Genomic DNA, 15,733 nt, shown 5'->3' on the forward strand with positions numbered 1-15,733 from the left:
CTACCATCTGAAAAAACACCTACATAGAATTGGAGTAATAAGAGACAACATATGTAGGAAATGCAATGAAGCAGCGGAATCAGCTGAACACATATTTTACGAATGTGAGGCGCTGGGTAGAGTCAGACTCGAGAAAAAATCAAAGAAAACCCAATACGAACAACGTGCAGCTTTCTGAAGGGAGCAGGTATATCTAGGTGGGAATGAAGGAAAAACATGGTAGCAAAAGATTTTAGAGGTCGATGCTAATTAGGAACTAATATTTAGAGGCCCCATGAAGAAAAGAAGAAGGCCGATATATAAGTACATATGGTCAGTTTTAATTATTCATATCATGTCATTCGTTTCATCTCATTAATTCCTCTGATGAGGTTGACGCCAGGAGGGGCAGTGGGATTCGAATCCACTATCTCTCGGATGCAAGCTCACAACCGCGCGCCGCTAATTGCATGGCCAACTCGCCCAGTTGTAAAAACTTGCTAGTCTCACTTCATACTCGAACCCATAGATAAAGGGGATAAGGGTATTGTATTATCATATTTATTATGCAATATTGATACAATGTTCAGTCACTTGTCAGTTGAGAAGTAGGCCTACGACACAGTAAAAACCTGATCACTGCTTTCATTTGAATTATAGTCTTGTGCTGCTAACTTCCCTGCTACCGTCATGTCGTCATTCGAAATGATGCCATCTTCACTGCCATCTCGTCAAACCATGTACTACAATCGAGAACATTAGAGGATTTTGAGGTCCTGTCTTTTTGAAACTTTTAAAAACATCTTTGCTCCCGACTATAGAGTCCAAACAGTGAGTATGTATTCCCAAATGGTTTCTGGAGATGGTCTCTGATATTACCAGTTGGTGTATGCATAGCAGAAGCCACTCCTTCCGAATAAAGCCATGCTGTAGAAAGCGTGCCACAGCACTAGCTAATAATTAGGCTATATTACGAGTTGTACTTCTGAATGTAATATGTAGTGACTGGAAGCATTCTTTGGATAACTGCGGCTATTGCAAGCCAGACCCTTATTTTTAAGTATATTTCATGCTTGTTCTCTACATTTATCATATCAGGATTTACCTAAACAGCTGTAAATGAGATAAGAGAGACCGCATTTTTTTTTTAGGTTAGGTATGCTATCAAGTGCCCGGATAGTGTCAGACGTTTCATAACGGAAAGAATAAAAATTAATAACAGGAAAGTTTGCCACACTTACGGATATGTACAGGTGTGGCGGTAATGCATACTTTATTATCATAATACTTAATTTCGTACATTTGTTGCCTCCATTTTTTAATTAACGCCGTGTGGTTTGTTTGATGTCTCCAAAAATCATAAAAGTAGTTAGTGGGGACATAATTATTATTATTATTTGTTAGGTACGCTGGCGAGTAAAACAATCGTTATGACTTGATTGCTTTTAACACGTTTCAGACCTATTTATCTCCAAAAAATACCTATATTGGCCCGAGCTATGAGATATTAAACGATCACTTTGTTAATGATCTCGCCTGCTATATTATAGCAACAACCGTGAATATTTCTTAACCAAAGTAAACTTGTTTCCTCATCCTGAGGTGGTGCAGCTCTTTTTAGACATCCCCCCACCCCAGTGGAGGGGAGTTACATGTACCACTTTTACCGCATATCAACCTTCCAGTCATTCATAAATCTCTGGCAGTTCAGTACCAGGAATCAAACTCAGCCTCCCAAGAACAGCAGTTGATTGTGCTAACCATTATGCTGGTGCACATTCTTTACTACAAAATACAAGACATATAGCATGATTGATGCATGCTTGGAATGTGCGGGTCGGACACAAGAACATTCACCCATGTGTACACAGTCATTAGAGCCGCAGTAGGCCTATGCTAAAGAGGCGGACATTTCTTAACTACGAAACACAGATGTACCGCATGACTTTGACGCGTTTTCATTGCTTCGAAGCAGAATCGTTGTTCTTCTCTGATGAATTACGCTGGGGGGTCTAATACACGAGTAAATATGGTAATTTAAAAAACCCTAAATCAGTGAAAAATGGCCTGTCCAGAGAATTAAAATGTATGAATGTGAGCAAGACCTCAATAAGTTAACAGTGTTTTGTCATTTCTCACAACTTTTAAACTATCTGACTGGGTGATTTTTGAAAACAAACAGTTGAAGTGGAAGAATATTCAAGGTTTTTGTGCTTTTGTTAAAAGTGTTGTATGAAATTTTGCTGCTGACAAAGAACTGTTTGATGAATTTTCATGTGTAGAGAACTACTTAAAAAGTGAAACACCGAGCTCGATAGCTGCAGTCGTTTAAGTGCGGCCAGTATCCAGTATTCAGGAGAAAGTAGGTTCAAACCCCACTGTCGGCAGCCCTGAAAATGGTTTTCCGTGGTTTCCCATTTTCACACCAGGCAAATGCTGGGGCTCTACCTTAATTAAGGCCACGGCCGCTTCCTTCCCCAGCCCAGCCTTTCCCTGTCCCATCGTCGCCATAAGACCTATCTGTGTCGGCGCGACGTAAAGCAACTAGCAAAAAAAGTGAAACTGAAAGCAGTGATGCAAGAAATAATGAAACTATTTTTGAAAATTGGTGTAAAACGATCGCCTATTTCAATAGTACCGTAAAAGCATTAAGAACATGGCTTATTTGGTAGGGGTTTGTCTATCAGTTCCTGGGTCAAATGTTGCTGTGGAACGTGTTCTATTTCCAGTGAACTCGTTGTGGTCAGATTAAAAAAATTTAAAAAATAAATAAACAGAATGAAAACTGCAACAGTGAAGGCCTTGCTCACTGTCAAAGCATACTTTAGTGGGGTATCATGTGTTGATTTTTATGAAAAGATATCAGAAGAAATGACACTTCTTGATAAAATACATAAAAGTGAAAAGTACGGGGTAATGAGGCATCTACTTCTGTGGAAAAAATAATCTATATTAGCCCGCAGAAGAAATTTTGAATTATTTATATGCATGATACAAAGACAAATTTTAAATGTTCACTAATTTTTGGCAACAAAAGTTTTGTCCTCTGTCCCAGGTTTTTCTTAAATGTCCCATGTAAACATTATATGGACACACTATACTAGATGGTAGAGTAAAACAAATCTCATTTGGGCATCTATGGCCGAGTTTTAATGAATTTTGTTGCATTGACACCAGATGTGTCAGCAGAGATCTTTTATAAACCAACATTGTAGGACATTGGAGAGTCAAATGGACTTTTTTTTCTTTCTGCCCTTAAATAATCCTACTCCCTCTGCCTGGTTTGAACTTACAATCTTGGGATCTGGAAGCTGACACTCTTTCACTGATCCACAGAGGGAGCTACTGTTAAAGTACCAATAGGATGGTATAAATATCTCCAGGGAGTTTGTGAATATATCTTCAAATTACAAGAATGTAACAGAAGAAAATGCATATCTCCTTTGATCTTTTTTGTATACACTACATTAAAAAACTATTCTGTACAACCTAGTTATGATGTCGAGATACTTACAGACTCAAAGAGAGCACCATTCAGGCCAATATTTCCACTAGGAGTAAGTCCCAGGCCTCCAACTAGTCCAGCACACATATCTGATAGGATGTCACCATACAAGTTAGGCATGACCAAAACATCATACTGGTTTGGATCTTGAACCATATTCAAACACACTGTGTCCAAATACTTCTCCTCAAACTTCACCTCAGGGAACTTCTCAGCAGCCTCACGGCAACAATGAAGGAACAGGCCATCAGACATTCTCCTAAATAAGACAAAGTACAAAACAGATCAGAAGTATTATTGCCAGGTTGCAGAAAATCCAATCAAAATTTTATTGGAGTTTGACTGACAATCTAAGTGGGCTTGATCCTATTTCAGTTGCAGAAATCAGTGTTTGATTGAAGATCAGTCTTCCATCAGAGTTGACTGGCACATTTATCCTGATCAAACAATGATTCTCTGACCGATGTGTGCAGTCTTTAAACTGAAGGGTGCTGTTCTTTAATTAAATACATAAATGTAAATCTGATTAAATGTTTCAAATGTATCCGGACACCCCCAAAAACATATGTTTTTCATCTTAGATGCATTGTGCTGCCACCTACTACCTGGTACTCCATAGCAGCAACCTCAGTAGTCATTAGACATCGTGAGAGAGCAGAATGGGGCGCTCCGCAGAACTCACGGACTTCGAACGTGGTCAGGTGATTGGGCATCACTTGTGTCAGAAGTCTCTACGCGAGATTTCCACACTCCTCAACATCCCTAGGTCCACTGTTTCTGATGTGATAGTGAGGTGGAAACGTGAAGGGACACGTACAGCACGAAAGCGTACAGGCCGACCTCGTCTGCTAACTGACAGAGATCGCCGACAGTTGAAGAGGGTCGTAAAGTGTAATAGGCAGGCATCTATCCAGACCATCACACAGGAATTCCAAACTGCATCAGGATCCACACTCCAAGTACTATGACAGATCGGTGGGTGGTGAGAACACTTGGATTTCATGGTCGAGCAGCTGCCCATAAGCCACACATCACGCAGGTCAATGCCAAACAACGCCTCACTTGGTGTAAGGAGCATAAACATTGGACGATTGAACAGTGGAAAAATGTTGCGTGGAGTGACGAACCACGGTACGCAATGTGGCAATCTGATGGCAGGGTGTGGGTAAGGCGAATGCCCGGTGAATTTCATCTGCCAGCGTGCGTAGTGCCAACAGTAAAATTTGGAGGTGGTGGTGTTATGGTGTGGTCGTGCTTTTCATGGAGGGAGCTTGCATCCCTTGTTGTTTTGTGTGGCACTATCACAGCACAGGCCTACATTGATGTTTTAAGCACCTTCTTGCTTCCCACTATTGAAGAGCACTTTGGGGATGGCGACTGCATCTTTCAACACGATCGAGCACCTGTTCATAATGCACGGCCTGTGGCGGAGTGGTTACACAACAATAACATCCCTGTCATGGACTGGCCTGCACAGAGTCCCGACCTGAATCCTATAGAACACCTTTGGGATGTTTTGGAACACCGACTTCATGCCAGGCCTCACCGACTGACATCGCTACCTCCCCTCAGTGCAGCGCTCCGTGAAGAATGGGCTGCCTCAAGCAACCTTCCAGCACCTGATTGAACGTATGCCTGCGAGAGTAGAAGCTGTTATCAAGGCTAAGAGTGGGCCAACACCATATTGAATTCCAGCATTACCCATGGAGGGCGCCATGAACTTGTATGTCATGTTCAGCCAGATGTCCGGATACTTTTGATCACATAGTGTATATTTCAATTCAATTTAAACTCATGAACATTATGTATCACGTAATGTTCTGCAATCTGCACAGCCATTAGTCTCGCATAACCTCAATCTTCTGCCAGTTCTGAACACAGAATACATTAATAATAAACAAGTGACCCCAAAACAGTTTTCTTGAAATAAATACTAATCTCTGGCATATTAAACTTACGTAAATCCAAACTTTAGAATTAACCAACAATACGACAAAATTTATGAACTGTAGCCTTTTCTTTTTTTGCTCATCTGTAATTTTTGTACACAAGTTTTCTTTATTTTCAATATTATCCATGTAGACATCTACCATACTAAGTAAGAGGACTCTATCATTCACTGAAAAATTTGACCCTCTCACTTTCTTAGTGGGTAACAATTGCTTTCTGCTATGCACTACACGCCTCTCCACGATTCCTGTGCTTTTGAGCGAACATGTAATGGTTACCATATTTCTCGCAGGGGCGCTAGCAGGATGTCATCTCTGCATGTACAGGATCCAGGGAACCTACTGCTTAACACTGAGACCATGGTTTTAAGTTGAAATTGGTTGGTGTTCCATACTGTAATGCTAGTTATAATAATAATAATAATAATAATAATAATATTTGCTTGTTGCTTACGGTTTTCGGAAGTGGCGAAGTGCCAGAATTTAGCCTTGCAGGAGTTCTTTTACGTGCCAGTAAATTTACAACATGAGGCTGACATATTCGAGCACCTTCAAATACCACTGGAATGAGCCAGGATTGAACCTGCCAAGTTGGGGTTAGAAGGCCAGCGCCAAAACCGTCTAAGCCACTCAGCATGGTGGCAGTGCTAGTTATCTTCAGTGTGGTATGTGTAAGAATTCAGCATAATTCCAGAAATAGTGAAAGGTACCGGTATGTATAGTACTCTACGCATAAAAATAAATTTAAAATGTTGCCATTGATGCTTTCACGGCCTATAATTATAGACATGATATAGGCTGTTGGGCTTATGCCGTGTCAAGAATATAAGGTGAAAAACATGTTACGTGACCCTCTCAGACTGATTCAGATGGTTCCGTCAGCTTCCGCTTTGAACGCTAGCGCTATACCGCGTCCGAGGAGCCATCTGGTGACGAATGAACGTACCATTTCCACTTTTATTGGGTAAAGTCTACCTAATCTAGCCATCGGTTTTAGGAAAGGTTATTCCACTGAAGCTCAACTTGTAAGATTCCAGCAAGATATAGCAGATATCTTGGATTCTGGAGGTGAAATGGACTGTATCGCAATTGACCTGTCTAAAGCATTTGATAGGGTGGATCATGGGAGACTACTGGCAAAAATGAGTGCAATTGGACTAGACAAAAGAGTGACTGAATGGGTTGCTATATTTCTAGAAAATAGATCTCAGAGAATTAGAGTAGGTGAAGCTTTATCTGACCCGGTAATAATTAAAAGGGGAATTCCTCAAGGCAGTATTATCGGACTTTTATGTTTTCTTATATATATAAATGATATGAGTAAAGGAGTGGAATCGGAGGTAAGGCTTTTTGTGGATGATGTTATTCTCTATAGAGTGATAAATAAGTTACAAGATTGTGAGCAACTGCAACGTGACCTTGAAAATGTTGTGAGATGGACAGCAGGCAATGGTATGTTGATAAACGGGGTTAAAAGTCAGGTTGTGAGTTTCACAAACAGGAAAAGTCCTCTCAGTTTTAATTACTGCGTTGATGGGGTGAAAGTTCCTTTTGGGGATCATTGTAAGTATCTAGGTGTTAATATAAGGAAAGATCTTCACTGGGGTAATCACATAAATATGATTGTAAATAAAGGGTACAGATCTCTGCACATGGTTATGAGGGTGTTTAGGGGTTGTAGTAAGGATGTAAAGGAGAGGGCATATAAGTCTCTGGTAAGACCCCAACTAGAGAATGGTTCCAGTGTATGGGACCCTCACCAGGATTACCTGATTCAAGAACTGGAAAAAATCCAAAGAAAAGCAGCTCGATTTGTTCTGGGTGATTTCCGACAAAAGAGTAGCGTTACAAAAATGTTGCAAAGTTTGGGTTGGGAAGAACTGAGAGAAAGAAGAAGAGCTGCTCGACTAAGTGGTATGTGATATAGATGTTGATTCCCTTTGTTCTAAATGAGTAAATTTATAATACCAATATAAATGGTCCGTTATTGGTCATTATAAATTTTCCAGCTAACTCATTCCTGGTTGCCAGCGTTTCGCCCTCGTGTGCTAGGCTGGGCTCATCAGTTGGTACCTAGCACACCCACCAAGACGCTGGCCAGTGCACACCGTGGAGGCCACTGCGCAGGCCAACTGCAGCCACCGGCAGCGCCAACGCACCATGAGACACTCCGTCCCATTATCAAAAATTGATGCCTGATGAGCCCAGCCTAGCACACGAGGGCGAAACGCTGGCAACCAGGAATGAGTTAGCTGGAAAATTTATAATGTCCAATAACGGACCATTTATATTGGTATTATAAATTTACTCATTCGGAATTTACTCATTCGGAACAAATATTTCAGATTCCCTATGGGAATCAACATCTATATCATCTGATGGCCAGGCAGGCATCAATTTTTGATAATGGGACGGAGTGTCTCATGGTGCGTTGGCGCTGCTGGTGGCTGCAGTTGGCCTGCGCAGTGGCCTCCACGGTGTGCACTGGCCAGCGTCTTGGTGGGTGTGCTAGGTACCAACTGATGAGCCCAGTCTAGCACACGAGGGCGAAACACTGCAACCAGGAATGAGTTAGCAGGAAAATTTATAATGTCCAATAACGGACCATTTATATTGGTATTATAAATTTACTCATTCGGAACAAATATTTCAGATTCCCTATGGGAATCAACATCTATATCATCTGATGGCCAGGCAGGCATCAATTTTTGATAATGGGACGGAGTGTCTCATGGTGTGTTGGCGCTGCCGGTGGCTGCAGCTGGTCTGCGCAGTGGCCTCCACGGTGTGCACTGGCCAGCGTCTTGGTGGGTGTGCTAGGTACCAACTGATGAGCCCAGCCTAGCACACGAGGGCGAAACGCTGGCAACCAGGAATGAGTTAGCTGGAAAATTTATAATGTCCAATAACGGACCATTTATATTGGTATTATAAGTGGTATGTTCCAAGCTGTCAGTGGAGAGATGGCGTGGAATGACATTAGAAGACGAATAAGTTTGAATGGCGTTTATAAAAGTAGGAAAGATCACAATATGAAGATAAAGTTGGAATTCAAGAGGACAAACTGGGGCAAATATTCATTTATAGGAAGGAGAGTTAGGGATTGGAATAACTTACCAAGGGAGACGTTCAATAAATTTACAATTTCTTTGAAATCATTTAGGAAAAGGCTAGGAGAGCAACAGATAGGGAATCTGCCACCTGGGCGACTGCCCTAAATGCAGATCAATTTGATTGATTGATTGACTGATAAATACTGTTACAAAATTTTCAAACACACTGTACAACCGATTTGGCAGGTAAAGAACTACCAGTGTGCACACGTTAACCTTGAACCATTGTTAACTTGTCTATGAAAGAGGAAGCATCTAACTCCAGGTTTCAACATGGAATGGGGTGATTATGAAAATCGTGTTGCAGTAATAGCATTACATAAAGTTGGAAAATCTCCAAGGGACATTTTCAAGACGCTGCAAAAGCTACAAATCAGTCGTATGTTTGTGTACCGGACCATCGAGTGATTCATTGCAACCGGGAGTGTAAAGGATCGTCCTAAGGAGCGTCGCACACGCAGTGTCAGGACTTCAGCTGCAAAAAAGACAGTGGCGGCTGGTATTCGGAAAAATGCGGTGCAGAAGCAGGCTATTATGGCTCGTGAAATGAACATTTCAAAAAGGTCAATGTCAAGGCTTCTGTCAGAGGACCTTGAATTACTGGCTTATAGCCGACAAACAGGACATTACCTTGATGCACGCCTAAAGAAGCTGTGTGCTTAAATGTAGACGTCTCCTGCAGCGTTACGCACAAAATGGTCATTGAAACATCCTCTTCACCGATGAAAAGGTATTCATTATTAAAGAATCTTTCAATTTGCAAAACGACAGGGTTTATGCATCACCTCGGGAAGCCAGTAAAAAGGTTCTGAAAGTTCAGAGGGCCCTCATCCCTCCTCTGTGATTTTTTATTTATTTATTTTTTCAATTTTTTAATGCTATTTGTTTGGGGCGTCGACCTAGGAATCTTTTGCCCCTACTTGCACCATATGTGAGGAACCTGCATGAATTGTGTAAATGGTGGAAGTGTAACGTGTTGAAGGTGAGGAAAGGAACATTAAGGACGACAGAAACACCCAGTCCCCAGGCCAGAGATATTAATCATTTATAATGAAGAACCCCTGACCCGGCCGGGAATCGAACCCGGGGCCGTCGGGTGGCAGGCGGACGCATTGCCCCCTACACCTCGGGGCCGGACATCCTCTGAGATGGTGTAGTGGGGGGTGAGTTATTCTGGCACCACCCAGCTGCACATCTGCGAAAAGGATGTTAAAACCAGAGCCAGAGTGTACAAAAGCACCGTTTCAGGATTCTGCTCCAGCCCACAAGGATAGGTCAACTCAAGGGTGGCTTCAGCGTCATGTCTCCGACTTAATTTCAACTGAAGATTGGCCCAGTAGCAGTCCGAACCTGAACCCTTTGGACTACCAACTGTGGTCAGTGCTTGAAGGCATCGTCTACAAGAAGAGACACCCCACCGTTGGAAGTTTAAACCGTTCCTTATTGTCAGCAGTGGCGGATTTCCCTCTGGATGTCCTCCGTTCCACCATAGATGAGTGACCACAAAGACTCAAGAGCCTGTATCAGTGCCAAAGATGACTATTTCAAAAAGTGATCGGTGATTTGTGTACAGAATGCCTTTATGAACAACATACTAACAGCAAATTCACTTCTCATAATATTTGGATTTTTCACTTTTTAAGTTGTAACACTCTGCAAATAACCTTACTCCTTGTGGGTGGGGTTAACTTCCAATAAGTAACCAGGGGAACCTGACCCCTACAGAGCGCGTCCCCAGGTGGCGGATAGGGGGCCCCTACAGTATGTAGGGATGGTTGAAATAACCAATACAACATGCGGACCAACAGGTAGCCCAATTCCTGGGGGTTTTAAAATACTGGGACACCCTCTCTCCAGGGGTCATAAATATGGAGGGCCCTTGCCCTGGGTTAAGGGTGAAGACCTCAACGGCATCTATGGCGGAGAAGATGGACTTCGGTACGGCGGAGATGGCGGAAGAGGCAACCCATCCTTCTGGGGTGTACAGATGGAACCTACTGCCTTGTAGGACGAGGAAGGCATCCTCAAAGGCTAAGGGAGTAAACCCTGAAAGAAAATCCTCTTATGCGTTAGGCCTAGCAAGTCAGCAGGAGAGTATTGAGTATAGTTGCTTTTCAATAAGAAAAAGAGCCTCGGAAAGAATATTATAGACCGGACTGACACGTCCTCTCAGACAATTGTAAAGTATGATGACCGTAAGGCTGATGATATACAATGTTCTGAAAGGAAACCCCAAATAAAAGAGAGACCCAAATACCGAATTGGAACTATGAACATTCTATCATTAACTGGAAAGTTAAAAGAACACCTAGACATGATGGATAGAAGAAAAATATCAATATTGAGATTAAGTGAGACCAAATGGAAAGGGATTGGAAGTAAGACACTTCGTGGAGGTTATAAATTATACTGGAGTGGACAGGAGAAGGTAGCGAAAAATGGTGTTGGATTCTTAATTAACGAAAGGACTGATGCTACAGCTGAAGTTATCTGCAAAAGTGATAGAATCATTAAAATGTCCATGAAACTGGAGAACACTAAGTACACCATCATACAAGTGTATGCCCCACAGACAGGCTGCAGTGAGGAAGACAAAGAGAAATTTCGGCAAGACCTGGAAGATACAGTTAATGAGGAAAATGTTATTATTATTGGAGATCTAAATGCGCAAGTTGGGGTAGACAGACTTGGGTACGAGAACATCATTGGTCCACATGGATTTGGACAAAGGAACCCAGAAGGAGAACAACTATTAGATCTGTGCAGAAGAAATGATCTTATAATCAAAAATACATTCTTCAAAAAAAAAGAGACAGTCACAGAATAACAAGGTACAGTTGGGATGGCCAGTATAGAACACTGATTGACTACGTAATCACAAATAAAGATGGTGGCAGGTACATCACAGATGTAAAGGTCATCCCTAGTGAAAGCATGGACAGTGACCACAGATTGTTGGTAGTAGACTTCAAACATAAGACAAATGAAACGCAGAAACTTATTACGAAAAAACCAAGGATTCAACAGAGTTTGCCGAAGTGTGAAGTAACCAGCGTTAATGAAGAATGGAAGGCCTTCAAAGACACCTTTGTGGGCGAAGCCAAAAACCTATGTGGAGTTACAAGTTCTATCAAAAGAAAACAGGAGACACCATGGTGGAATGATAGAGTGAAAACAGCGGTGAAAGAAAGAAACCAAATAAAGAAGGCACTGGACAAGGAGAAACAAAAACAGGGACAAGAACGAAATGAACAAGAAATACAAAGACTTCAAGGAGTATACAGGAACTAGAAACTTGCTGTAAAGAACATTGTAAGGGAAGAAAAAGAGAAGAAATGGAATGAGTTTGCAGACAAACTGGAAGAGGACAGTAGAGGAAATATGAAATTGCTATACAGAGTAGTGAAAAACAAGCGAAGGGATCAAGAGACCATAAAAGCAATAGAACGTGATGATGGAACTCTGACACAAGAAGAGGGAGAAATTAAACAAGAACTCAAGATCTATTTCGAAAAGCTGCTGAATGGAGATACAGAAAACATAACGGATAGAGGAGAGCCAAGTCGAGGAACCACAATTGAACCACCAATTACATGGCTTGAGGTTGAAAATGCGCTCAAGAGCATGAAGAAAGGAAAGGCAGTGGGCGTACATGAACTAAGTGCAGATATGCTGAAAGCAGCGGGAGTTCCAGGAATCCAATGGCTCTATAGACTGCTCAACAAGATATGGGAGGAAAATACTATTCCTGAGGACTGGAAGATGGGCATCATTGTACCTCTGTTCAAGAAAGGAAGCCGACGAAAATGTACTAATTACCGTGGTATCACACTACTGTCTCATGTCCTGAAAATATTGGAAAAAATAATAGAGACCAGAATCAGAGATATTGTTGAACCAATTTTGGAAGAAGAGCAGTATGGTTTCAGACCAGGAAGGTCAACTACAGACCTTATATTTGCAATTAGGATGCTAATGGAAAAATACTGGGAGAAGAACAAGCCTTTATTCCTAATATTTTTGGACATAGAGAAAGCATACGATAGTGTACCAAGGGAAAGAATTTGGCAATGCATGAAAGAACTTCAAGTGCGAGATAGCCTCATAGACAAAGTGAAAATGTTGTATAGTGGGAACAGAAGCTGTATTCAAGTAGGATGTGGTTTGTCGGACTGGTTTGAAACAAAGAGAGGAGTGCAGCAGGGCAGCTCATTGTCACCACTTCTATTTATTATTGTAATGGATGTAGTAATGAAATCTATTAAAAGGAAAGAACATGGAAATATCAAAGCCTTCACATTTGCAGATGATGTTGCGATCTGGAGTGACTCAGAAGATGAATTGGGAGAGAGAATACAAAGCTGGAATGAGGAGTTTAAGAAATATGGTTTAAACATCAGCAAGACCAAGACTGTGGTGATGAAAGTGTATGGGGAAGGAGCAGAACCAATAGTCATGTTAAATGAAGCTCAACTGGACAGCGTTCCAGTTTTCAAATACTTGGGTAGCGTTATATCAAATGACAACCTAGCAAAACATGAGGTGAACAATCGAATCAATAAGGCAACGCAATTCTACCACCAGGTAAGACACCTGCTGTGGGATGAGCAAATACCCATGAAAACAAAAATGACATTGTACAAGTCCTATTATACACCAATTCTTACATACAGTCTCAAAACCACAACACTGACCAATAGAGATAATTCCAAACTTCAGGCAGCTGAAATGAAATTCCTACGCACTATGATCCAGAAAATCAGGAAAGACAAGATTATGAATGAGAAAATTAGAGAAGAAGTAGGAATAGACAAATCTCTCCTAAATAAGATTCAGATATCAAGACTGAAGTGGTTTGGTCACATGAAGAGGATGCCAGTAAACAGAACTGCAAGGAAGGAATTTGACAGAAAGGTAGAAGGAAGACGACCCGTGGGAAGGCCACGAAGGAAATGGATAGATTTAGTTATGAGCGATGTAATGCTGAGAGGTCATGATTGGAACAAGTTGGTGGAGGAAGAATGGTACAAGGACAGGATGAGATGGAGGAGGCTCATATACCACACCTGGGAAACTGGAGATGGTTTAGGATGATGATGATGATAAGTTGTAACAGTATTTATGGCTAGACTGGGTAAATTAAAACTCGTTGTTTTAGAAGCCTTTCTCGACGACAGTTGATATTTTATTATGATGACGTAGAGCATAGTTCTCTGCGAAACGCACAGAATTTCACCTTATTTTCTCGACAGGGCATAAGCCCAAAAGCCTATACATGTCTATTTTAATCATCTTAATTATTTTAACAATCCCGGGCTGAGTGGCTCAGTCTGGTGGTATTTGAAGGTGTACAAATATGTCAGCCTCGTGTCGGTAGGTATACCGACACCTAAAAGAACTCCTGCAGGACAAAATTCCGGCACCTCAGCGTCTCCAAAAACTGTCAAAAGGTAGTTTGTGGGACGAAAAACAATAACATTATTATTTTAACAAATCTCAGTAAGTCTCTATGGGACAACCTTTTAAGGTGCTAAAACCAACTGTTTTCAAAATATTGTCATCACACTGCCACCGCTCTTCAGTCTTACGAGCTGGAGAGCATATGTTGACAGACTCACGAATGAGGCAATCACACAGTCAGTTCTCTCATTTAATGCTATAAGACTGACGTGCTTCCAGGTTTTATCAGACGAATTTATACTGTTCACTGAACTAACTTTTATTCATCGTACACATCTTCTTTTCTTCTATATCATTTTTCTATCATTTATTGTTAATACTTTCCACCGTTTTTGTCTCATTTTGTTCACAACACTAGTTTTTCTACCTGGCATTTCTAGAGCTCCTGTACAATGTAGTTCCTGTTACTCATACCTATTTCCCTTTGCTTTTTCACCTCTCTCTTCTATACCTAGAAAAACGCATCGGGCTGCGTGCAGCTCTCTCATTTACAGCAGTACGATCAGACGTACTTCTGCTTTCTATCATACAGTTTAATGCTGCTCATTGAAGTAAATTTTGTTTGTCATACACATTTTCTTTCTGTTTACCTACAGCTCTTGTATACTGTAGTTCCTGTTTCTCGTAGCTGACTATTTCCTTTTCTTTTCCATAATAAGATTTTTTGAGCAAGGAGCTCATTCCTGTTGCCGGCATAATGGTACCCTATGTTATAAACCTCATTATCGATCTGTACTGAAAATTTTTATAGTTAAAAAACAATGAAGGTATTTATTAAACCACCTATTCAATACTTTACATCCACTTATAAGTGGTTACATAAACATAATAAGACTTATTCGGGACTTTTTGCCCCTAATTTAGGGCATCTTCAGCCTAAAATATAATCTTCAAAAGTACACATAATATTAAAAGAGAAGCTAAAAGATTAGCCTTGTAATCTAATTACTAAAACTTGGTACATATAATATGAATAATACATTGATACATTAATAAAACATGTTAATGGAGTACTGTCAATGATCATACTAAAACTATCTTGTCCGAGACTAAAACTTCCTCCAATAAAATTACGTAGTTCTAATTAAAATGGTTTAACTAAAATTGTATGTGGTTTCACCTAATGTGAGATTGCATATATGGCTAACAAAATAAAAGCATTAACACAAGCACAAAAAATTATGCCATGCACACAACATGTTAAAGGCCGCTGTAAAAGTCGTAAACGTGAAGGTAGAATCTCTCCACGTTTCACTGTTCAGCACAAAACAAGTCGACTGAATTCAGTCGCAGTCCCCGTCACTGATCTCTCCATGTTTCACTGTCCAGTCAGCACAAAACAAGTCGAATGAATTCAGCCGCATTTCCATCACAGCAACGCGGAAACGAATGGAACTATCGGTTTATGGTCAGTTCGGATATGTAATATACTGTATATGTTAACTTTATATGCACCTACTTAATATGGCAATTTTCTCTTGTCGTTTATGTGCTCTTTATTTCGTTGCATATTTGTTTATGTTCATTATGTTATTCGCAAATAAGGCATAACTATAATAATAATCTAGAAAATACAGTAGTAGCGTAGTAGTGTGTTTGGCTATTCTCATATATATCTTGATTGTGTACTACAGCAACAATTTTTACATATTAGTAGCATTGATCGGGAATAGAGCCATATTGTTGTCTTTCTCCGTTTCATTGTCCATTTAGCACCAAGAAAGGCC

General features: G+C 40.8%; 1 protein-coding gene across 1 annotated transcript in view; it reads right to left on the reverse strand.

Annotated features, from left to right (window-relative positions):
- The window catches only part of Idh3a (isocitrate dehydrogenase [NAD] subunit alpha, mitochondrial), a 70,313-nt gene that overhangs the window by 13,851 nt on the left and 40,729 nt on the right, over positions 1–15,733 (reverse strand). The window contains exon 5 of the mRNA XM_067136653.2: positions 3,494–3,743. Within this exon, the coding sequence (XP_066992754.1) occupies positions 3,494–3,743 (250 nt within the window). The remainder of the gene's footprint in view (positions 1–3,493; positions 3,744–15,733) is intronic.

Source organism: Anabrus simplex, chromosome 1 (genome assembly GCF_040414725.1).
Source record: "Anabrus simplex isolate iqAnaSimp1 chromosome 1, ASM4041472v1, whole genome shotgun sequence".
NCBI lineage: Eukaryota > Metazoa > Arthropoda > Insecta > Orthoptera > Tettigoniidae > Anabrus > Anabrus simplex.